Source organism: Dama dama, chromosome 15 (assembly GCF_033118175.1).
Source record: "Dama dama isolate Ldn47 chromosome 15, ASM3311817v1, whole genome shotgun sequence".
NCBI classification, from domain to species: Eukaryota; Metazoa; Chordata; class Mammalia; order Artiodactyla; family Cervidae; genus Dama; species Dama dama.
The window spans coordinates 61,404,685-61,429,732 of record NC_083695.1 but is presented as its reverse complement, the minus strand read 5'-3'; the positions used below and the strand labels follow the sequence as shown (position 1 = coordinate 61,429,732).

General features: G+C 43.9%; 1 protein-coding gene across 1 annotated transcript in view; it reads left to right on the top strand.

The window, feature by feature from the left end:
* Nucleotides 1-25,048, top strand: part of MYOF (myoferlin) — a 171,826-nt gene that overhangs the window by 51,762 nt on the left and 95,016 nt on the right. The window contains exons 6-12 of the mRNA XM_061162197.1: nt 16,412-16,578; nt 17,432-17,560; nt 21,513-21,575; nt 21,661-21,711; nt 22,859-22,889; nt 23,348-23,463; nt 24,110-24,236. Coding sequence (XP_061018180.1) covers nt 16,412-16,578; nt 17,432-17,560; nt 21,513-21,575; nt 21,661-21,711; nt 22,859-22,889; nt 23,348-23,463; nt 24,110-24,236 — 684 coding nt within the window. The remainder of the gene's footprint in view (nt 1-16,411; nt 16,579-17,431; nt 17,561-21,512; nt 21,576-21,660; nt 21,712-22,858; nt 22,890-23,347; nt 23,464-24,109; nt 24,237-25,048) is intronic.

Here is a 25,048-nt window from a genome sequence, read left to right as displayed (position 1 = left end):
CTTTCTTTCTGCATGTTCTTACCTCTCTGATGAAATTTATTCTTTGACTAAAGCTATTATACAGACAAAAGGCAGGACATGAGTGGGGGTCTATTCTGGAAAGCCTCCTAGGTTCCTGCTTGGGTACCTGACTGAGCAGCCTCACATGAGACTGCCCACCACATGGACTCCAGCAGGAGGTCCCAGGAAAGGCTTTGCTTAGGGTTTGTAGCTTGCACCCTGGATGATGTCAGCTGGTTGTGAGTCTCAGGAGTGGTCTCTCTCTTCCATGTCTGCACCCCCTAAATGTGCCGTCACCAGGCTGTGTGCTCAGTCTCCTGTCTCACGGGTTGGAGCCCCTCTCTCCCCCTTGGCCACAACCCCTTCCCCACCTCCCAACAGCCCCTCTCTCCTTTAACCAAGGCCTTCTGGCTGCACAACCCACCTTGTGCTCGGACGTGGGCTGTGGGTCATTCAGGGCCATTGGGTGCTGCTCTGGATGGGGTTAGATCTCCGGGTAAATTTGGGGCTGCAGGTGGATGGACATCTATAAGACAGTCCGGCCTTTCACACAGCGGAGTCCGACCTCCTCCTGGTGTCTTTCTTTTTTTTTTTTTTTGAGTTCTACCACTTTATTGCTACCAACCCATTTCCCTCCACCCTCGTGCACACATGCTCAGTCATGTAATCCCATGGACTTCAGCCCACCAGACTCCTCCGTCCATGGACTTTTCCAGGCAAGAATACTGGAGTGGGTTGCCATTTCCTTCTCCATCTCCACTCCTGGTGTCTTTCCAGGGTGACGTGATGCTTCACGTCTCTCTCTGTCTTCCTCTGCCTGAAGGTGTGTCACCAGACGCCCCCGTCTCCCCAGCCTTGACATGCGCCCCAGGAAGGGAGGGCCCGCTCACCCTGCCACACTCACTGCCACCTGGACATTCTCCTTCCTGGAGGGGCGCCGTAACCCTGGTTCCTGCCAGTCTTGGTTTTCAGGACCTCTCTTCCCTGCGTTTCTCAGAACTCAGCACTTAACCGCCTGAGAGGTTTGCTCGGCACCTGCAGCAGCACCTCCTTCCCTGCCCTGTAGTGTCTGTCCCCTTGCTGTGTGACTTTGTCTGTCTCAGCCTCATCCCAGACATTGCCCCCACTCACCCACCCTGCAGATGGCTCATATTATGGTTTGGACCTGTTTATTGACCTGGCAGTTGTGTGTTCAGCATTAGTTACCTGGCTCCTTCTTCCTCAGAGATAGTTATGACTGACATAGCCCCTTACCTCTTACAAGGACACCAACACATCAGCAATGCACTCTGCCTTCACCTTCCCAGTGGCACCTTGGTCACGCTGCTTGGTCCTCTAACTCTCGGCCTCACAAGGCCCTGCAATGGCTGAGAACATCTGTGGCTCCCTTTGCTGTCACAGCAGTGATGATGGATGCACCACAGAGGAAGGAGTGGGGTCCTGAGCAGCACTCCATGAGGGGATGGCCCGAGTGGTCCAACCCATTTCCTTCCCGCCACCTCCACCAATGCCTGCACTCATCAGCATTTGCTCTGGCCTGGGAAGGACAGTGGGTACTTTTTGGCGCAAAAAAGGCACCCCCAACTGGTGGGCTGTTTGCTGGAGCCACTGACTTGGGAGAAGCAGGGTGCCTTTTCTTACCCTGAAATTTTCCCTGAGTCACTTCCTGTTTCCTGTTTCTTAGTTTCCAAAGGCTGCTGTAATAAGGTACCACAAACTGGTGACTTGACCAATGGAAATGTGTCCTCTCTAGTTCTGGAGCCTAGATGTCTGGAATCAAAGTGTCCAGCGGTTGGTTCCCTCTAAGGACTCTGTTCCACGTTTCTGTCCCAGCCTCTGGGGGTTGCTGCCAGTTCTTGGTGTCCCGTGGCTTGTAGATTCATCACTCCAGTCCCCACCTCTGTCATCACATGGTGTTCGCCCTGGTGTCAGTCTCACATGCTACTCTCTCTGTGTCTGTGTCCAAATTTCTCATCTTATTTGGACACCAGGCATTGGATTCAGTCCACCCTAATCCAGTGTGATCTCCAGTTAACTTGATTATGCCTGCAAGACCCTATTCCAAACAAGGTCACATTCTGAGGTTACAGATGGACATGACTTTTGAGAGGACACTATTCAACCCTATATAATGAAAGAAAGTCGCTCAGTCGTGTCTGACTCTGCAGACTCCTCTGTCCATGGAATCCTCCAGGCAAGAATACTGGAGCAGAGCCAGTATTTAGTGGAGCCATAATAATGGAATGAAGCCACTCCCTTCTCCAGATTTTCCCAACCCAGGGATTAAACCTGGGTCTCCCTCATTGCAGGTAGATTCTTCACTGTCTGAGCCACCAGGGAAGTCCCTGTATACTGGTAGATAAAAGGCTGTTTCATTGTCTTTATTCCAATTCAAGAGCCAGGATGTTAAATGAGCCCTTTTGTGATACCCTTTCAGCTGGGCTTGTGGGGGGGGGGGGGGGGGGAATAGCTCTGAGCTTCATTCAAGTAGAAAGCATAAACTTATAGTTTATAGTGAACTAGCACCACACAGATTCTTAGTATTGAATATTTATGGAGTAAAGAAATTGGTTGTTGGGTATTCTGATTCATTGCTTGGTGCTGCAGTGCTGAGGGTGGTAAATTCTTTAAGATACAGCTCCTGCTCTCCAGGAACTTTCAGCCAGGTTTGGAGACAAGACTTTTCCTGAATGTATAACATTATGGATAACAGCAAGGGTTTTGGAGTCAGACTGGCCTAGGTTGGATTCTGTGTCTGTTGTTAATTAGCCATGTGACCTTGGTTAAGTCATTAGCCTTTCTGAATCTCTGTTTTCTTTTACTGTAAGGTGAGGAACATAGTAGTACATCATGATGTGGCTGCAAAGATTAAATGAGAATACATAGAAAGCACTCAATCCAGTGCCTGTCATAGAGTAAGTCCTACCTGAATGTGGTCTTTATTTTTATTATTACAAAAAATAATTCTGAGTGACTTGTAGTCATGAGCTCATTTGAGTGCCTCAGTCTTTATGAACATCCAAATTGTTTCTTCTAAAAAGCAGAGCTATTAGAAAAGAATGATCTGAGTCACGCTGAGATGACTAAGTGCTTTCTTGTTAAATATCTGGAAAAAAACAGAATGTGTCTTAGTGGACCAGGAAGACTTTGAGAATAAACAGTTTATCAAGCTGTTGGGAGTATAGACAGAGGTCCCATCTCCTGAGATGGACTCTTGTGAGCCCGAGCTCAGAAAACATGCCATTTCCCTGGAGCAAAGGCTGCTTCCTTAGCAATGAGAAAAGCACCAACTCTTGAACTTTTAAACTCACTGGGGAGAAAACCCTTGCATCCAGACTCCCTTTGCCCGAGACTCCTTCTCCTCATGGGTTGTCTGGGCAGCACTGAGCTCCAGCAATGCTTGTGGACTGAGTCTCCTATCCTTTTAGGAAGCTGACTCCCAGCAGGTTCTGTGGCGGGTGGCCAAGATCTGCTTCATAAATTCTTTTTAATATCTGATACTGCTGGATGGAGATAGGAAATGAGCCAGAACTTGGGTTCCTTTTATTTGGATTTCAAACAAAGAATGTTGATGAGCTGTGTACACAGGACAATTTTATGTTAAAGTGTGAAATGACAGAGTGAAATTTTTCTATTCAAAAAATGAACAGGTTTCTTTGATCCGGAAGTACTGTCTTTGTTCTACAAGATTAACCTTCACCATGACTGGGTTAAGGGTAGCATTCTGAATATCAATTTCATAATCTGGCTAAAAGAAACTTTTCTTCAACATTTAAAAAACTTTCAGTGTTCTAGATTATCTGGATGTGTTAAGATAAAACTCTTTTTGTCTTAATATGACAATTCAACTAAGCAAGGGTATCTTTGAGTCCTTAGTACAACTCAATGCTAGGGAAGATCCTAGGAACAAAAAACCTACAGCCTACAGTCTTGGGGGAAATAGGACTGACAAACATGAGACAGAGAAATAACAGCAACGCAACCACACCTCCTGCCATCGCAGACTTCAACATACAGACGATCAGGCCCAGAAATTGGTTTTTCCACTTCTCTTAAGTTTTTTTTAAGGTTTTTTAAATTTTTTTTTTGATGTGGACCATTTTTAAAGTCTTTAATCTGTTACAATATTGTTTCTGTTTTATGTTTTGCTTTTGGGCCATGAGACTTGTGGGATCTTAGCTCTCTGATCAGAGATCAGCACCGTCTGCATTCGAAGGCAAAGTCTTAACTACTGCACTGGACCGCCAGGAAAGTCCCATCACTTCCCTTAAATTGACTCTTTAAAAAATGTTACAATTTTATATAAAAGTAATGAGTCCACTCCCTCTAATTTAAATACATCTTTTCAAAGTTTAAAATGTGACTTTGTTGGGGCTGTTTTTTAGTTCAAAAGCAGTATCTGCTTATAAAATGATAAACATCACAGGGAATATAAGACATAAGAACATACAGACCTCTCACCCTTCTGTGATAACCACTATTCACCACTATTGATATTGATTTTAAAGGTTACCATCCACATAGTGGGTTGTGCAAAGAAGAAGTTGGAAATATTAATGAGAGAACACAGAAGTGCAGACTTTCAGAAAAATTCAGCTCTGCAAGTTGAAGAAACTAATTATGATCATAGATTATGGGAATGGAACAATTTGGAGGTTTTTTTTTTTTTTTTTTTTAAGTACTCTTTAAGAGCAATTTTAGGTTTACCATAAAATTGAGAAAACTACACAGAGATTTCCCATATACCCCCTGCCCCCACCTATGCATGGCTTTCCCCACTATGAACGTCACTCAGCACAATGGTACTTTTTTTTTAATTTACAAAGGATGAAACTTCATTGACATATCATAATCATCCAAAGTCCATAGTTTACCTTAGAGCTCACATTTGGTGTTGTATACTCTAAGGTTTGGACAAATGTATAATGATATATATCTGTTGTTATAGTATCATGCAGAATATTTTAACTGCCCTAAAAGTCTTCTGTGCTTTGCATATTCATCTTCTCCCCAGCCACACCCCCTAACCTTTGGAAACCACTGATGCTTTCATTGTCTCCTAGTTTTGCCTTTTCCAGAATATTATAGAGTTGGAATCATACAGTATGCAGTCTTTTCCGATTGGCTTCTTTCACTCAGTAATGTGCATTTAAGGTTCCTCTATGTCTTTTCTTGACTTGATAGATCTTTTTTTTTTAATTGCTGAGTAATACTCTGTTGTCTGGATTTACCACAAAGACATCTTGGTTCCTTCCAAGTTTTGTAATTATAAGTAAAGCTGCTATAAATATCCGTGTGCAGGTTTTTGTGTGGACATAAGTTTTCAACTCCTTTGGATAAATACCGAGGAGCATGATTGCTGGGTGATAGGGTAAGGTATATGTAGTTTGTAAGAAACCAACCAAACTGCCATCCAAAGTGGCTGTACCAGTTTACATTCTCACCAGCAATCCATGTTGCTCCATATTGTCAACATTTGGTATTATCAGTATTGTGTTATTTTGCATTTCTCTGATGATGTATGATGTAGAACATCTTTTCATATGCTTATTTGCTAACTGTGCGTCTTCTCTGATGAGGTTTCTGTTAAGATCTTTGGCCTGTTTTTAAATCAGGTTGTTTAATTTGTTATTGTCAAGTTTTAAGAGTTATTTTATTTTATTTTATTTTGTTTTAAGACTTTTTTGTATATTTTGGGTAACAGTCCTTTATTACATGTGTCTTTTGCAAATGTTTCCTCACCATCTTGGCTTATCTTCTAATTATCTGGATATTGTATCTCACAGAGTAGAAGTTTTTAATTTTAATGAAGCCCAGCTTATCAATGATTGCTTTCATGGATCAGATCTTTGGTATTGTATCTAAAGGATTCTTTTTTTTTTAATTGATTTGTCTACACTGGGTCTTAGTTGTGACATGTGAGATCTTCGATGAATTGCTGCATGTGGGATCATTAGTTGCGGCATGCAAACTCTTAGTTGCACGTGTGGGATTTAGTTCCCCAGGGATTGAATTCTGGCTCCATGAATTGGGAGCACAGAATCTTAGCCACTGGACAATCTGGGCATTCCTTAAGAGGTTCATTTTTAAGGAAGGCTTCCTTGAAGCTCTTAATGTCAAAATGGCAAAGGCTGCGTACCCTGGGGCCTTGGTGACTTAACTGAACATGTGTGGTGTCAAAAAGTCCACTTTTCTTTGCTTGCCTCTTGAGACTGTTCCTATGACAGAGGGGTGGACTGACTCACTTGACCACAGGCTTGACCTTCTGAAAATTTGTTATTTTGCTGTCTTGATTTGCCAGATGTCATTTAGTTTGACTGGAGCCTACATTCCCATGGCCAGAATAAACTATTTTTAAAATCTCACATCTATTTTTGAAGAACAGTCTGTTAAAAGTGTACATCCTTCAGTGCTAGAAATGCAAAAAAAAAAAAAAAAAGTAGCTAGACTTGGCTGCTTCAAATTCATTTCATTCCACGGATGCCAAAGTCACTTTGCTTGAAATTAAATTCAGTCCAGTTCAGAAAACATTTACTGGCACCTGTCTATGGAGCATACAAAAGAGAGAAAGGTACTGTTTGCCACCAAGGAGCTTGTGTTTCAGTAGAAAGGTAAGATATAAACATAATTGTAGATCAGAGCTGAATATAATAAATTCCTCAAGGGAAGACTAAGCTAATTATTACTTGGGAAACAATTTCTTAGAGAAAAGACTTTTTTGGCTATATTTCAACTGTGTAGCTTTGTGACCTAGTACAGCACTTGGAAAACCATAATTGTTCAATAAATGCTCAGTTGATTGAGTGAACGAATGAATGAGTGAATGGTGGATAAGCAATAGATATGGTTTAAATTTTTGCTCAAGAAGGGCATTTTGGTGAACACCAGAGTATAGGCCAAAGTGACTGATACATTCAGAGAGTAATAAAAGGGAAGCATGTTCCTCAGATCTAGGAGTGCCAGACTGAGGATCTTTTTTTTTTAATGGAATATTTATTTTTAAATTAAAAATTGTTTTTTGGCTGTGAGGGGTCTTTGTTGCTGCGTGGGTTTTTCTCTAGTTGTGGCAAGTGGGGGCTACTTTCTAGTTGTGGTATGCAGGCTTCTCATTGTAGTGGCTTCTCTTATTGTGAAGCACAGGCTCTAGGGCAAGTGGGCTCAGTGGTTGCAACTCCCAGACTCTAGAGCAATAGGTGTGGCACACGGTCTTAGTTGTTCCGTGGCATGCTTCTTGGACCAGGGAAGTGAATTCTTTACCACTCCACATTGGCCGGCGGATTCTTTACCACTGAGCCATCAGGGAAGCCCCCAGACTGAGGGTGAATAGACCTTGAGGATCCATGGAAAACTTTCTGGACAAGGGACTGTTGTTCAGACCTGCCCTGAAACATGACTGATGTGTTAGAACATCAACTATAGGCACTCTTCACATGATTAGGTCTCTAGTTGGCTTTGTCCAGCAAATTGATTGTATTAGGAAAATCAAAGTGATCATAATAAACAGATGGTTCTTAAATTTTAGACACAGTAAAATCATCAGAGGAAATCTTTAAATTTCCAGCACCTATCTTCAGAGACTTTAATTTAGTTGATCTGAAGTACAATCCCCCCAGTCTGTATGGTTAACAGGAACTTCCAGGAGATCCTGATGAAGGCTGATGATGTTTTTATTTTTAAATATTATTCATTTCAGTAGTCTATTTGGCTGCACCATGTCTTAGTTGTGTCACTCTGGATCTTCAGTCTTCCTTGAGGCTTGCAGGATCTTTAGTTGGGGCCTATGGACTCTTAGTTGCAGCATGTGGGATCTAGTTCCCTGATCTGGGATTGAATCCAGGCCCCCTGCATTGGGAGCATGGAGTCTTAGCCACTGGATCACCAGGGAAGCTCCAGAAGGCCAGTTTTGGAGCTCATGTTGAGAAGCCCTAGAGTTGAGCATTTTAATCTGGTTAATGTTGTCTTGTCTGGACTCAGAGCTCGTGGGGCAGCATTTCCCAGATGGGCTCACAGCCTCCATTAATCAAAGGCAGATGCTGCCAGACTTTCCCTGCAAGCCTATCTTTGTATCACTGTTTGGTTACAGACCTTTCTATGGTACCTTTGCTTTGGTCAGTGTATTGGAACTATTCCATAAGATTCTTAGGGCCTATATAGTGTGATTTACCCCAAAAACCAGAGTGGAGAGAAATTAATTGCTCATGCTTGAATGCTGACATTTATTCTAGCATGTTAGAAACCCAGCAAAGTTATTATTAAATATTCCAGATAAATCAGCATGTCATCTCCAAAATATTTTCATGCTTAGAAATTTACTCTCTACTGTTCTGCTTCATACATTTTAACTTGCACTGATTGTATCATACCAACTCTTGGTCCTGATTTTGCAGTGACCTTTTGCCCAAGGTAATTAAATTCTGCCTTAACCGGTACCACCATTTAACAAGACCTTGTCATGAGAAGCAAAGTTAATATCACAGGCAGAGATCTACATTCTAGGACTCTGGAAAAACAGGGTTGCTGTGTTTAGGAACAGGAAATAGTAAATATTGACCAAAAAAAAATAATTCATATAGAAAGGAGTCTCCATCAAGGAATGAAAGAAGATTAGCTGGGATGGTGACCCAATAAGTGCATAGGTGGAAAAGATGAGAGGCATGGGAAGTGTTTGGATAAAGGTGCTTGCTGGTCAGGATAGTCCTGGTCACCCTGATTACCTGTTTTCTCTGTGAAATAAGAAGTAAGGTCATTAGTTGATGGTGAGGAGGACAGAGTGTTGGACACTTTCAAGGTACAAAGTAGGTGGGAGTTCAAAAGGGTAGAGGGATTTGACCTTCTTGGCCAATCAATGGCCATTCAAACCAAGATTTAGGACAACTTGGAGGTGGATGCCTTGGAAACATGGTACAATACCTGGCCAATCCTGTGAGTCCGCTGAATGTCTGAGATCATGAAATTAAAGTGACACTAGTAAGTAAGGTGTGTGTCCAAATTCAGTTACCTTTGTGAATGAGTGTAGTCAGTGGAGACTCAAATGAACCAGGTGAGTACGATCTAGGGAGAGATTGAGGGGCACCTCGAGGCGTGGTTGCAGTGTTAGATCCCATGACCTAAGGGGTTGGGAGAAAAGCAAGGACGTGAAGGAAGTAGGCAGCAGGGGACGTGATGTGATCCATAGCTTGTGGCAGCCTGTGTGGCCGCAGACTGTGGACTGGAGTCCCCGAAGGAGCAAACTGGAAAGATCTGAAAGAGGACCAGTATAGTGGGTCAAACAGTGTCCCCCGCGCCCCAATTCCAGTCTACACAGAACCTCAGAATGTGAACTATTTGGGAACAGGGTCTTTCCAGATGTACTCTGTTAAAATGAAGTCATTCTTAAATAGACCGGACCCTATAGTCAATGACAGGTATCCGTGAGAAAAGGTGAGGACACATGGGGAGGAGGCAGAGATTAGAGTGATGTAGCCACGAGCCAAGGAACAGGCCAGGAGCCACCAACTAGTAAGAGGCAGGGAAGGATTTTTCTCGAGAGGCTTCTGAGGGAGCATGGCCCTGCCAATACCTTGGTTTTGGAGTCTGGGGATTTGGGTCTCTCAGAATAAATTTCGGTTGTTTTAAGCCACTCAGTTTGTGCTACTTGGTTACAACAGCCCTAGGAATCAATTACCACCAGCAACTTCCTATTCAGTCAGCAGTTCCTAACTTACTGTTTCTCCCTGTGGTTATGAAACACTCATACTTTGTAGATCCTCTTAGCCATTCTTCAGCATACGCCTGGGTCTCAGTACAGGGCACGCCAGCACAGCGGCTCAGGTTGGATAATGAAACAGCTTGTGCTGTGAGAAGGGTGTGTTTGGCAGTGTCCTAAGGGCCCTGGTCATGCTTTGTGGAACACTTAGGGTGTCTGCATTGTTTAATCTTGTGCAGCTCCCCTCCACATAAATGGGTGATTTCCTGCCCAAATAAACCTTCTCCTTCTACTCGGAGATGCAGGTGGTAGGGATCACTTGGTGCAGTTTCCCTCTGATCCTTCCTTTCAACCTAAAGTCTGACTAGCAGAAGGTGTTTCCAGAATAAATTGGCTCTTTGTTTCCTACAGTCTCTTTCTGGAGCATCCATCAAGAGGTTAGTGATTAGGGCTTGTTCAGAGCCCAGCACTGCAAAGGGCTATGATTTACCACTTCTTCTGCCATAAACAATGGAAACAGTGACAGACTTTATTTTCTTGGGCTCCAAAATCACCGCGGACAGTGACCACAGCCATGAAATTAAGACGTTTGCTCTTTGAAAGAAAAGCTATGGCAAACCTAGACAGCATATTAAAAAGCAGAGACACTATTTTGCCTACAAAGGTTCATATAGTCAAAACTATGGTTTTTCCAGTGGTCATGTATGGATGTGAGAGTTAGACCGTAAAGAAGGCTGAGCACTAAAGAATTGATGCTTTCAAACTGTGGTGCTGGAGAAGACTCTTGAGCATCCCTTAGACTGCAAGGAGGTCAAACCAGTCAATCCTAAAAGAAATCAACCCTGAACATTCATGGGAAGGACTGAAGCTGAAGCTCCAATACTTTGGCCACCTGATGAGAAGAGTCTACTCATTGGAAAAGACTGATGCTGGGAAAGATTGAGGGCAGGAGGAGAAGGTTGGATGGCATCAACTCTGGACATGAGTTTGAGCAAATTCTGGGAGATAGTGAAGGACAGGGAAACCTGGCGTGCTGCAGTCCATGGGATCCCAAAGAGTTGGACATGACTGAGCGACTGAACAACAACAACACCTGCCATAAATAACCACCAACCCCAAATGGAACAGTCCACAGCAGGGAGGAAATCCTTTTTGTGCCCAGGATGGCCCAAGGACATTCATCTTAGTTGTGAGCGTGCACACAACTGTCTGTGAGCGTGCACAGTCCTGTCTGACTCTTTGGGACCCCATGAACTAGAGCCCACCAGGCTCCTCTGTCCATGGGATTTTTCCCAGCAAGAATACTGGAGTAGGTTGCCATTTCCTCCTCCAGGGGTTCTTCAGAACCCAGGGGTTAAACCCACATTTCCCATGTCTTCTGCATTGGCAGCTGGATTCTTTACCACCAAGCCACCTGGGAAGCCCTTATCTTAGATGGAGGAAACTTAAAGCCCTGTGGCCCAGCCATTGCCCAGTCTGCAACAGGTTTGCACAAGGGGAGCCTGACCCTCCGGGCTTCCCTAAGGCTGGAGCCAGGTTTGAGAGGGGCAACCCCTCACCACAGGGTGCTCTTGCCTGAGCTCTGAGTGGGAACTTTGCCAAATTGCTGGAGAACGATACCGGAAAGCTGGAGCAAGGGTCAGGATGTCCTCATTCCAACATTCATCAAGCCCTTGCTGTGTATGATGAGGGAGTGTGTCCAGCATGGGGTAGATACAAAGAAGAGAAGGGCAGGCCCCCTGCTTCTGAATAGTGGATGGCAGTAGGAGGCCCACAGTCCAACAGCAGATGCAAGATCACGTGGTAAGGATAGGATAGAACTATGTGTGGTAGCAGGAGCAGGGGGATTCACTCCATCTGGTGGGGATGGGTGGGCCAGACTAAGACTATTTCATGTGGAACTTGAGGGAGGTGAGGAGCCCACCTGGTGGAGAACAATAGGAAGGACATCCTGAGAACTTGGATCCAGGCCGCAGGCAAGCCCTTCTTTTGATGCTTTTTTAAGAACAAGGAAGAAGAATATCTAGGAAATTTACTTTATTATTTCTTTTGGCTGTGCTATGCAATGCAGAAGGCGATGGCAACCCACTCCAGTACTCTTGCCTGGGACATCCCATGGACAGAGGAGCCTGGTAGGCTAATCCATGGGGTCTGGAAGAGTCAGACAGGACTGAGAGAATTCACTTTCACTTTTCACTTTCTTGCACTGGAGAAGGAAATGGCAACCCACTCCAGTATTCTTGCCTGGAGAATCTCAGGGACGGAGGAGCCTGGTGGGCTGCCGTCTATGGGGTTGCACAGAGTCGGACACGACTGAAGCGACTTAGCAGCAGCAGTGCTATGCGAACAGAGAGATCTTAATTCCCTGACCAGGGATCAAATCCATGCACCCTGTATTGGGAGCACAGAGTCTTAACCACTGGACTGCCAGGGAAGTCCCAAACTTAGGAAATTTAGACTGGAGAGGGATGAATAGTGTGGAAACTTAAAAGTGTCTTTAAGGAGAAGGGGGGGAAAAAAGAGGCCTGGAGATTTCATTCTGTGAATTAACAGAGGTGAAGCTGGAAAGATCAAAGGAAGTAGGTAGCAAGCAGGTAGCAAGCAGACTGGAGAGGGATGAATAGTGTGGAAACTTAAAAGTGTCTTTAAGGAGAAGGGGGAAAAAAAGAGGCCTGGAGATTTCATTGTGTGAATTAACAGAGGTGAAGCTGGAAAGATCAAAGGAAGTAGGTAGCAAGCAGGTAGCAAGCCCTGCAGGCCTAGAGGAAGAGTATTCTAGGAAGGAGAACAGCAGTTGCAAACTCTTTGGATTGGGAGGAAATGGAATTTGCTTGAGGAAAAAGCAAGGCCAGTGTTTCAAAAAGCTGGAAAGAGATAATCATCAAGGGTTTTGCTTCTCTCTTAGAACTGAGTTAACTTGAGTCAGTTTCTGTGCCTGCAGATAAAAGATAGTTAATAGCAGGCTGAGTTCTTTTAGGAGCTCTGTTTTTCTATTGATACCTCTGTATTTTTTAAAGCAATGTCACTTTGTTTTGTTTACAAGTATGTTGATTATCTGTTAAGATGACTATTTTGTTATTGCCCTTTGTGAGTTTCCTTGTCTGTTTTGCTTGTTCTTTCAGATAAAATTTACTGTTTTATTAATGTTTCCAAAAATTGTAAGTAAAATTAGCAATTATAGAAATATTTTTTTAGAAAAAAAAATTAGGAAAGAAGAGGCCCAGATTATTGTGTAGAGGGCAGAGGTAGCCATTCTTCACTTGTGGCTTCTCTGGGGTTTCCTGGTGTCCTGACAAAGAGGTTGAGGAACCAGGAAGAGAGCATTGCCTTTACTAGATCTAGTCATAAACCAGCAAAGAAGAACGAGGATGTGGTCTTGGTTTTAGCTCAGTTCTTAATAATGTAACAAGTTGTCTCTGCTTTCTGGACCTCAGTTTTTCTACCTATAAAACAGGGTGAGGGGCAGGTTGGATTGAAGATCTTTTTTTGAAAAAAAAATTTTTTATCTTTATACTCTTAATTTTTTAAGTTTCTTTTATATAGTTATTTTTGACTGCACTGGGTCTTTGTTGCTATGTGAGCTTTCTCTAGTTGCAGTGTTGTAGCTACGCGTTCCTGGAAATAGACTCACTCAGAAGGACAATGCAGATAGTGCAGTTTATTACACTGGCGGGCCCAAGGCAGAATCTCCTCTTAGCCAAGGACCCTGACCAGTTTTTTTGAAAACCTTATATACCCTAAGTGTACGTGCCCAAACCCACATCCCCAGATTCCCTGAAACTAGTCTAAACAAAGGAAAAGAAAGATGCAATCAAAGTTAACCCGTGATTCATATGCCTTAAGCCTGGGTAGTTAACAGTGGACAATTATCAATAGGCCTGTGGTCATACACCAATAAGCAGAATATATGATTCTATTTGGTTACACAGATAATTAGGATATTCCTGTAAGGATGGAGAGCCTAGGTACAAGCCCTGAGGCTCTTCCTTCTGGGGGCCGGGTTTTCCAGTTGGCATGTCGCTTCCATAGATACTGGGCATATAGCTCAAAGTTCACAGTCTGGCCCAAGATGGAGTCTGCTTTCAAGATAGAGCCTGTTCTGTCTGTTTCCTCCTTCAGCAGCCAGCGGGGGCCACTCAAGTTGTGGTGCATGGGCTTCTTATTGTGGTGACTTCTCTTGTTGCAGAGTACGGGCTCTAGGGCACAGGCTGAGTAGTTGCAGCACATGGTCTAAGTTGCTCCATAACATGTGGAATCTTCCTGAACCAGGGGTTGAACCCATGTCCCCTGCATTGGCAGGTAGATTCTTAATCACTGAACCACCAGGGAAATCCCTGGATTGAAGGTCTTTAAGGTCGGTTCTTGTCTAAATTCTGTGAGTCTGTGACTTCTTGAAAGACTGAGGTGTGGCTCCAGAGAATGTTGGGTCAGAGAAGCAGAGGAACAGAGTGGGAAGGCACACTTGATGAATTGGAGACAAAGAAGGGGGCCTCGGAAGACCCTGAAAAGTGCAAGGAGGAGAGCTTCTCAATTTATAGAAGTATGTGTGATACCCAGTGTCCAATGCCATGGAAGGTGATGCATGAGCGTTCGGAAGAGGGTCCTGAGCTTCGCGAGGAGAGGTCGTGGTTGGTCTTTGTGGAACAGGAGCCAGCCTCGGATGGGACGAGCATGAATTGAGGGGTGGTGAGGAGGAGTGTTCCTCCTGGGCTAAACACTGGGGAGACCCTTTACTTCCTTGTGGTGGTTCGCTTTGTTGTAGCCACGCGTTCCAGGAAACAAACTCACTCAGACGGACAATGCAGATAGTGGAGTGCAGTTTATTACACTGGCAGGCCCAAGGCAGAGTCTCCTCTTAGCCAAGGACCCCAACCAGTTTTTGCGAAAACCTTATATACCCTAAGCATACATGCCTAAACCCACCTCCCCAGATTCCCTGAAACTAGTCTGAACAAAGGAAAAAGAAAGATACCATCAAAGTTAACCAGTGGTTCACATGCTGTAAGCCTAGGTAGTTGACAGTGGACAGCTTGTGGTCATACCCCAATAAGCATAATAGAATGTATGATTCTATTCGGTCACACAGATAATGAGGGTATTCTTTTAGGCATGGAGAGCCCTGGGGCTCTTCCTTCGGGGGCCTGGTTTTCCAGTGGGTAGGTTGTTTCCATGGATACTGGGCATACAGCTCAAAGTCCACAGTCCGGCCCAAGAAGGACTCCTGCTTTCAGGATGGAGCCTGTTCTGTTTCCTCCTTCAGGTTCTTACTCTGTGCCCTGTCCCCCGTGCTGCTCACTGACTGCCTCCCTTCCCCACCCCATTGCTGCTCTCTAGGAAGTGCTCCAATAAAACTGACTTCTCAATGAAAGTTTAAAGAAAAAAAAAGAAAAAGATTAATTTGTTGGGTGCTGTTTTGTGCCAGGCACTGTATTAAAGGCCTTGCATATAGATTAATGTTATCTTTACAATAACCTTGTGGTAAATACTATTAGTTCCCCCTTTTTACAAATGAGGAAACTGAAACAAATTAAGAGACTACTCAGACTCACATAGCTCAAAACTGGAATTCCCATGCAGACAGCATGACTCCAAAGCCCCAGCTTTAAGAGCCATGCTACAGGGCAGTTGGATGGAACTAATTCATACTATGATGTGAGTGACTGGCAGATGACTCCGTATGGAAATTGCCTCCTACCATTTCCATAAGGGATCATCAGTAAAGGAGGAGGTTCAGGATCCAAAGGTAGGGAGTACAAATGCTGGTATTTTTTAGACAAGGTAGTTAACTGGTCTTCTAGTCTTATATTGTACAGATTACCAGGAGTTTAAACTTTTTGCGTATTAAGAAAAAAAAACTGAAGTTTGTCACTGCGTTTTAAAAAGTTTGTGAGTAATAAAAGGAGGAAACAGAAGACAGAGTTGATGTTTGTTATTTATAGGAGAGAAAGATCCGTGCATATTTGAAGGCAGAGGGAAGGCCCCTATGGGGAAGGAGCCACTGGAGGTACTTGAAAGGGGGACCATTTAGAGGGTCCTCAAAGAATCAAAAGAAAGTGGGGTCTCAGGGATGGGAGAGGGTTCACTCGAACAATATTTTCCCCACTGAGTATGAAGGGAAGCTAGGGGACAGATGTGTGTGGAAGTGATAGACTGGGAGGATGGAGCAAGAGTATGATGACCACCTCAGTCTGCTTGGCAGAAAACTGGAGGCTAGTTTCTCATCTACCAGGAGGGTGGAGAGGGCATTCATGATCAGAAAACTCAGGCAGAAAGGAGACAGTACAAGACCTCATGATTAAAGTTCTAGATAAAAGACCTGCAGTGGGAAAGGTGGAGTGGAAGTCTCCCCAGCAAGTCTCCAATTTCCCCGGCATTTCCACACATCACCGTCCTAACCACAGGCAGACCCCTGACCTCAAGTTGGTTCCCAGATCAGAACTGAGTGATGGTCTGGCTGGGTCCATTCATATCATCTCCTCTTCTCATGTTCCCCGTGGCCTCTGGCGTTCTCCTAGTCACCTTGAAAACAGCCTGAATGAATGTCGTGTCGCATATGAACACATTTGCCTAAAGAATCTATATCTGAGTCATAACTTGTCCCAAGTCACTGTCACCAAGAAGCATCTCCCTCACTGGCTGCCTCAGCAGCATGGAAAACTCTCTGGAATGTTTAGACTCATACAGGATGAGGACTGTCTCTGAATGCATCCCTTTTTGCTATTTTAGGAGAAGAGGAAGAAGATGGAGGTGATGAGGACAGGTTGGATAGTACGGTCAGGGGCCCAGGGCCCAGGGTGCCAGGAGGGACCATGTCGGAAGCTCACCTTGCCCGGAGGCTCACGAGAGCGAAGAGCAGCCGACGCATGCTGTCTAACAAGCCACAGGACTTCCAGGTAGGAACAGCCCCAGGGCCCCACAGCCCTGTGGTACCAACCCCGTGTTGTCCGGCTTCTGGCAACTGTGGTGGTGTTAGAAGTGCTTCTGCCTGTGGGCAGTGGCTTAACTAGTAAAAAAGGGATGTAAGGGCATAAATTCAACGAGAAGAGCTCCCCATCTTTCTTCTGCAAGCAGCAGTAAATGTTGTCAATCCGGATGAGGCTCTTCAGAAAAATAAAATTCCCTTTGGTGGTAGGAAGTGAGAGTTAGTTATGCCTGACTCTTTGTGACCCCATGGACTGTAGCCCACCAGGCTCCTCTGTTCATGGGATTCTCCAGGTAAGAATACTGGAGTAGGTTGCCATTCCCTTCTCCAGGGGATCTTCCCAACCCAGGAATCAAAAATGGATCTCCCACACTGCAGGCAGATTCTTTACCATCTGATCCACCAGGGAAGCTCAAGAGCTCATCAAGGAGTGGAAGCACAGGTATTGTGTTTTCTCACAGCTCTGGCTGCTTCCTTGGAAGGTGTTAGCCATGGAGGGTGTTAGTACCTCCCAGGGATCAGGAAGACCAGGTAGGAGGCTGACTCTGGGCAGCAGCCTCCACCTTGCCCTTCACTTTCCCAGGCCAGTTCTAGACTCCTGCAAGCCTGTGACTGCTCTTGGTTTTGGCAACCTGACCCCAGTTCCCATCACGAGAGTGGGTGCAGGGGGATGCCCCCAGTCCTTGAGCACCAGTACATTGCAAAGCTGCGCTGGCCTGGTTTTAGTGGTCCTTACGGGTGAATGAGCCAAGGTGACACCTGTGGATTCTCTTACATGTCATGCTGGGAAAGGTTCAGTGACGACTCCCCTTCTGTACTTGCAGATCCGGGTCCGAGTGATTGAGGGCCGGCAGTTAAGTGGCAACAACATCAAACCTGTGGTCAAAGTCCACATCTGTGGCCAGACACACCGAACAAGAATCAAGCGAGGGAACAATCCATTTTTTGATGAGGTAAATGGGCAAATGCATGTCCTTGTGTGTCTGTTTTATTTATGTGTACCTTCTCAGTTTCCACCCACTTCTCTCCAGTCCCAAGTGGGAGAGGAACACATGTCAGACTTAACTGTACACAGAGGACAAAGTTCCAGCCTTAAACATTCTCTGCTAAGAACCCCCTGGGGCTTGGAGTCACATGGCCTGCTTCATTATTGGTTCTCAGAGAAGCCTGGTGTCTTTCTGGTAGTTTTATAACAACTTCTGGAGGGAGCCCTTCCAAATGGGTCCTTGCACCTCTTACCATGGACCACACAGAACACTTAGGACCTGTCTTTACTCTTTTTAATTAGCAAACGTGTCTGAGGGGTGACTCCATGTGACTTAAGTAATCCAACTTTTTAAAGGTGTCAAAACCTACTTGGCTATAAAAACAATATAGGTTAGAAGAAGCAATTATGAGCAGAAAGGGTTTTTCCTCCATAATGAGATCATAGCCTGTTCTGACGACCTCTTCTGCAACACTCTTCAAAAATGCTGAATACCATGACAGTTGTCTTCAATGCCACGAAATTCCACATTTAGGACTGTGAAGAGAAATGGTAAATCTGGGGAATTTTTCACATGCCAGCCTTCCTCCGCCGAGGAACCAGGTTTTTCTGAGATTCCTGGGGCCTCATGCTCTGATCTCTGAGGCCAGGCATTTCCTACCACAGCTTCCTCTCACAGTGCCTCTTAGTTTCCCAACAGCTTGTAATCCCAGCCCTGGCGTGGGTTCCTTTTTTCTCCGTTCACAAAAGGAACGGGTTTTTTCTGTGTGGTGCTCCTGGTTATTTTTCTATGTTCAACTTGGCCCCCAGCTTTTCAGAGGCTCCATTTCCTTCTCACTTCTGGCTTCTCCTTAGATGACAGACACCACAGACACCAGCAGGCGGCTAGGTAGTGTCAAAGCTAACATGAGAGGTGGGTGCATTCAGAGATGGGGCCCTGGAAGTGGACTTCAGGGAAGGCTGGGTGAGAGTCATGCTGGGGGACAAGACAGGATTGCAGGAAGGACGAGATATGAGGCACTTGATGCCTGGAGCACGGGACCGATCCAAGTGTTTACTGAAGGAAAGTTACACGGCGCAAAATAGCCTGGAGTTAAAACTCCCCTCCAGGTCCTCCCCACCATTCTAAGAAAACAAAGAACTCTCTCACTCAAAGAAAAAAAAAATGTACATTAAGGTTGATTACGCCCAGCTCCCAGTCGGTCCATCCTCTGGCCATCTCCAGAATTCTTTGCCCCAGCTGTTTAAGAGATAACTACTCCAAACAACCCTGGAGAAGAACAGGCCCCCCAAGACAGTAGATTTGCACATATATGCCTATATATACTTACTTTTTTCTTGGGTTAGTGCAGCAGCTCACTAATCAGACTGCTGCCCCTTCTCGCCTCATTAAAGGTGATCTGTTCCTGTAAAGTGTGGGTCTCGTTCTTTTTCTGAACCTTGCCTTCTCTAACTCCTTTACCCTACATTTATAATGCGGGACAAATATTTACTCAACTACATCTATAGGAAGTCCACCTCAGAACTTTTCATTTTAATGAATACTTTTGAAATTAGATTTCTTAGCTAAAGGGAAGAATCAAATAACTGAGCTTCTAAACAGACCAATTCGTAAATCAATAAAAAGATTTTACGAAAAAACTCTAGTTTACACACACATTTTTAACCAAGTGATTCAACTTGGTATCACCAAGGGACAAATGGACATGTGTGTCCTGGTGTGATATAATGGAAGTAATCAGCATCACTTGTGTCATTTCTTGTCCAGTGGTCAACTTGAATCTAACAATGAGGAAACACTAACAGAAATCCAGATTGTAAGATATTCTGCAAAGCAACTGGTCTTGATAGAAATAAATAACAAAAATAAGCCAGGAGTACCATTCTAGATAAAAGGAAACTTAGGAAATACAACAGCCACATACAATGTAAGATCCTCAAGTGAATTCTAGATTAAAAAAAAAAAAAAACTAACTAAAAAGATCTTTTATCAGAACAAGTGTAGGAATTTGAAAATTGACTGTGTTGCATGTTAAATTTTTGGGGTGTGATAATAGTGTTGATGCTGTTCAGTCACTAAGTTGTGTCTGACTCTGCAACCCCATGGACTGCAGCATGCCTGTCCTTCACTGTCTCCTGGAGTTTGCTCAGATTCATGTCTACTGAATCAGAGATGCTATCTAACCATCTCATCCTCTGTCATCCCCTTCTCCTTTTGCCTTCAATCTTTCCCAGCTCTTGCTGCCAAGTCGCTTCAGTCGTGTCTGACTCTGCAACCCCATAGACAGCAGCCCACCAGGCTCCCCTGTCCCTGGGATTCTCCAGGCAAGAACACTGGAGTGGGTTGCCATTTCCTTCTCCAATGCATGAAAGGAAAAGTGAAAGTGAAGTCGCTCAGTCGTGTCTGATTCTTAGCTACTCCATGGACTGCAGCCTACCAGGCTCCTCCATCCATGAGATTTTCCAGGCAAGAGTACTGGAGTGGGGTGTCATTGCCTTCTCCGATCTTTCCCAGCATCAGGGTCATTTCCAGTGAGTCAGCTCTTTGCATCAGGCGGCCAAAGTATTGGAGCTTCGGTTTGAGCATTATCCTTCCAATGAATATTCAGGGTTGATTTCCTTTAGGATTGATTGGTTTGATCTCCTTGGTCCATTATATAAAAAAATGTTCTTGCTCTTCAGAGATGAGTGCAAATTTGTTTATTTTTTGAAAATAATCTTTTGTTGTTTTACTTTTTGGAAATAATCCCCTCCCCCACCACTGGTGATTGCTTTTATTTATTTATTTAAAATTTTTTTTGAACTTTTTATTTTGTACTGGGGTATAGCCAATTAAAAATGTTGTGATAGTTTCAAGTGAACAGCAAAGGGACTCAGCCATACGCAAATGTACTTTTGAGGAGTGAAGTATTGTATTATCTAGAACCTTCTTCCAGATAGTTCAGTTTAAAAAAGAGAATAATAAAGCCAAAAGCCAGTGTCCCAAAATTATAGCAATGATTCTTTCATTTTTTTCTCTGTAAATTTTAAATATTTCTAAGGAAAATGTAGGAGAAAAAAGTCTCAGTTTAAATAAATGCTCCATCTTTCTCTCTTAGGACTAAAGTCTATTGACACATAAAACTTTGACTTTATGGTAAAACCTCTACATACCCAATTTTCATCTTCTAAGAGTCAACCTTCTTAAACTTAGCAGTTACAATGAGTTAAAATGTGGTCCATACTGACTCTACTGAGGTACTACCAGTATCTAATGCATAGAGTTGGCTTTACAAGTATTTTGTTAGAAAAAGCAAAATTAGTCACTGGTTACAGATAATAGCACTAAAAATGGAAGAAAATTAACCTCAACTTTCCAGATCATCCAAGCCCTAAGCACATGAAATAACCTTGATCTTTAGTTAGCTACTAGAGGCTAAATCACTTCAGTCATTTCCAATTCTGTGTGATCCTATGTCCTGTAGCTCTCCAGGCTCCTCTGTCCATGGGATTCTCCAGGCAAGAATACTGGAGTGGGTTGCCATGCCCTTATCGAGGGGATCTTCCCAACCCAGGGATCATACCCACGTCTCTTATGTCTCCTTCATTGGCAGGCAGGTTCTTCACCACTAGCGCCACTTGGGAAGCCCTAGCTACCAGATATCTGGTGTCAAATGAACAATTCTATTTAGTTAAATTAATGCTATGCACAACTATTACTTAACCCTTTTTCTGATATACAGAGTTTACCTTGAAGCTCATTATGCTTAAGCTTCAGAGCCTTTTCCGAGATCCTGCAGTAGGTTCACATGGTCACACCTAATTTGAGGTTGTTTCTTGTATATTTTTTAGGAAGGCCCCTCAAATTTTAGCGTCAGATCTCACTAAACCATAATCCATCCCTGTTGACATTCAAACATTTTCCCTTTTTGTTTCAACAGTTATTTTTCTACAATGTCCACCTGACTCCTTCTGAACTGATGGATGAGATCATCAGCATTCGGGTAAGGGGGCCACGGAGTAGGAGGGTAGTGCTCACTAGCTGCCAGATGAAGCCAGTAATCTCCTCACCACTCTCCTTTCTTCCAGGTTTATAATTCCCATTCTCTGCGGGCAGATTCTCTGATGGGGGAGTTTAAGGTGGGTGTCCACTGTCTGTTTCATTCAACTTAGGTCAAAGACGGGCACTTTCATGATGAGGAATCTGGTTCCTGGCCAGGACTCAGGGTACCCATCTTGGTGACATCAGAAGGTTATATGTAAGGCATTGATGCTGTGATCATTGCTGAAAGCCAGACACAAATGCTGTGGGGGCAAGAAGCCAGTTGAGTGTCCTCTGGCCGGAGTCTAGTCAACTTCCAAAGTATAGCACTTAGCACTTAGTCCTAGAGCAAGATGCCTGGGAGCTGCCATACCAGGGCCCTTCACAGAGTTCCTGCTGTGGCTGGAAGCCCACTGCTATAGAAGGAAAAGTACTTGCCCATGGCAAGAAGCCCATTACCCACTCCACTTGCCAATGGCCCAGAGCTCTATCAAGAATCTGACTTAATAAAATCAGTTATTATAAATCTGGTGTATGAAAGGGAAGCCAATCCAGGGAAGAGAATCAAGGTGCTTTTCCAAGCAGTTCACATTGGACTTATTCATAAAGACTTGTGCCTTCTTAGCGATTCCACGTGGAATGGGCTGCTTCTTGAAGCAAGTCTTAGAAGATGATTTGGGTCAGTTCATACTCTGTCTGCCATTAACTAGCCATTTGTAAACCTCTCTGGTGCTTAGTTTCTTCATCTGTAATATGGAATTATTGTGAAAATGAGATGAGATACAATATATAAAGCACCTAGCTTTTGGCACATTGGAGTACCCAATCAAAGGGTCTATTAATATTAGTATTAGAATTAATTGGAGGAAAAGGTGGAGGAATACTCAATAAGTAGTCCCATATGGTGACCATAGTCCAGGTTTGCTTGGGTCTGAGGGTTTCCTCAGGATGTGAGACTTTCTATGCTACTGGAAAAGTCCCAAGCAAACCAGGCCACATTGGTCACTGTGTTTCTTCCAGCTGTGAGACTAGCTCATTCATTCAAAATGATGGACTGAGAGCCTTCTGTGTGTCACACCTCAGAGGAGGCATCGGATATGCAGAGACAGTAAGATGGAAATGGTGGGTCTTAAAGCAAGTTGTCTAGTCAAAAGCCTTGTTTTTTTAAGTGTAATAATAATGATAGATTCTAGAAGTGACTGATTATAAAATTTGTTTGAACTATTTTAAATCATTTTTTCCTAGATCGACGTTGGATTTGTTTATGATGAACCTGGTAAGTAGCGTTTTCCCATGAACTTGAAGACTCTGGGAATCAAGAAAATTTGAGTGATCAAAGAATAAAAAACAATGTTTTTCTTGATTGAGAAAAGGAAAGGCTATACCCAGTGGGAATTATGATAGCAGTTTAGTATGGATGTCTTTTTTTTTTAATAATCTAATGGCAATCATCCTAATAGAAACAAATAGATAATTTCTCTGTTCTGTGAGGCTACTTTAACCTTATCAAAATCAAATTATAGAGTCAGTGACTAGAGCTTAGAGAGTCTTGTTCAGTCACCCCAGGGCAGGATGTGGGTGGAGAGTCAGTGTGAAGGAGAGAGCATTAAAATGGAGCCTCATCTGGGGAGTATGGCCCGTCCTGAAGACACATTGGAGGAAATACTTGGTTATCTTACTGTAGATGGAATCATGGACCTGTCAGCTTCTCCTTTTACGCCTTCTTTATTTTAGGTCATGCTGTCATGAGGAAATGGCTTCTCCTCAATGACCCTGAAGATACCAGCTCAGGTGCTAAAGGCTACATGAAAGTCAGCATGTTCGTCCTGGGAACCGGAGATGAGCCTCCTGTAAGCCCCAAATTCTCTGCCCTCTATGTTTTTTCACTAAGAAAGAGGACCAAGAGTTAAGCAAGTGGGCACCAGTCATTGTGAAATAGAGCAGAGCTTCCAGTCAACAACCCCAATCCTCCAATTCCTCCACCTTTCTGGAATTTGTTATTTTCTTCACAACAGAATTATTATTCCAGCTCACTTAGCTCCTTCCTGGTGTCTGTGAGCAGGTCTTTCATTCAGTAAAGATATGTGTGTTTTTAAGAGTTCCCCACATCACTGCATCTACAGAACCTGGCTCCATTGCAGAATCAGGCATTGCTACCTAAGAGGACAGTTGTTATTCTAGAAAATTGGGCAGCAAACCAGTAGCCAGAAAAAAAGTTAAAAAGCTTCAGTAATTATCTCTCTATTTAGTGCTCAGAAGAGGACTCAGGACACAGAAAGGACACATTATTTTCTTGTAGTGTATTGGTCAAAGAAACATGAGCATTGATTTTGTAGGGCAGTTTTGAGGTTGAATTGGTGCTAAACTCTTAAGCTCAAAACGCAGGAAATCCTAATGAAAACAGTTATGATTGGTTTTATTTTAACAAGCACAAATTTGGCCTCTTGAAGTGCTGCTTTCCTATGTGTATAATTTGCCACCCTGTGTCCCCAATAGCCTGAGAAACAAGATCGTGATAATGACAGTGATGACGTGGAAAGTAACTTGTTACTCCCTGCTGGCATTGCCCTGCGGTGGGTGACCTTCCTGCTGAAGATCTACAGGGCGGAGGACATCCCCCAGAGTATGTATTGATTTAATCCAGCCCCAGGATTGTCAGTTACCTGCATGATTACCTGTGATAAAAATAATCATACTCCAGATAGTGTCAGTGCTCCCTGCCATATGTCTTTCATCTTAAAGGCCTTCATAGAGTTATTTTCATTCATTTTGCCCCTATTGAAAACCACCTAAGCAGATTCATGGGGCAGCCTATTGGTCCCTGACCCATGGCCCTTATGGAGCCTTTGACCCATTCATCTCTGTTCTTTCTCTCTTCTGGGTTCCACAGTTTCCCCTTATTCTGAAGGATACCAAACAGAGGTCAGCAGTCAGCATTGCCAACTCCTTTCATCCCAGGTGAAACTGAAGTTCTATAAACAGATAACTGTATTTGCTTTCAGAGTATTAAAAATGGCTGAGCCAAAGTTGTAAGTGCCAATAACTAGAAGTCACTATTGTATTAAGAGATTGGGTGCATTTAAGAGAATTACTTAGAGTGATTCCATTCACAGAGACTAATCTAGTTGCTTGCCCGTCCTTGCTGAGGACCTGGCATCCTCTCTGCCTTGCCGGGTGTGCCTGCTTCCTGCTGGGCCCTGGGACATGGGACCCTCTCCCCGTCCCCAGGAGGCAGGACCACTGTACAGGCCATGGAACTCTTCAGCATTTGCTACTTTTCCAGGAACCCCTCCCCTCTAATGCCTCCCCAGACCATCTTTCCTTTGGAAATATCTTAAATGAAGTAAATAAATTAAACCTCAGGTTATAATATCTACTTGGGCCTGTTCAACTGAATTCTGTTCACTTTTTTAAATTGGAGCATAATTACTGTAC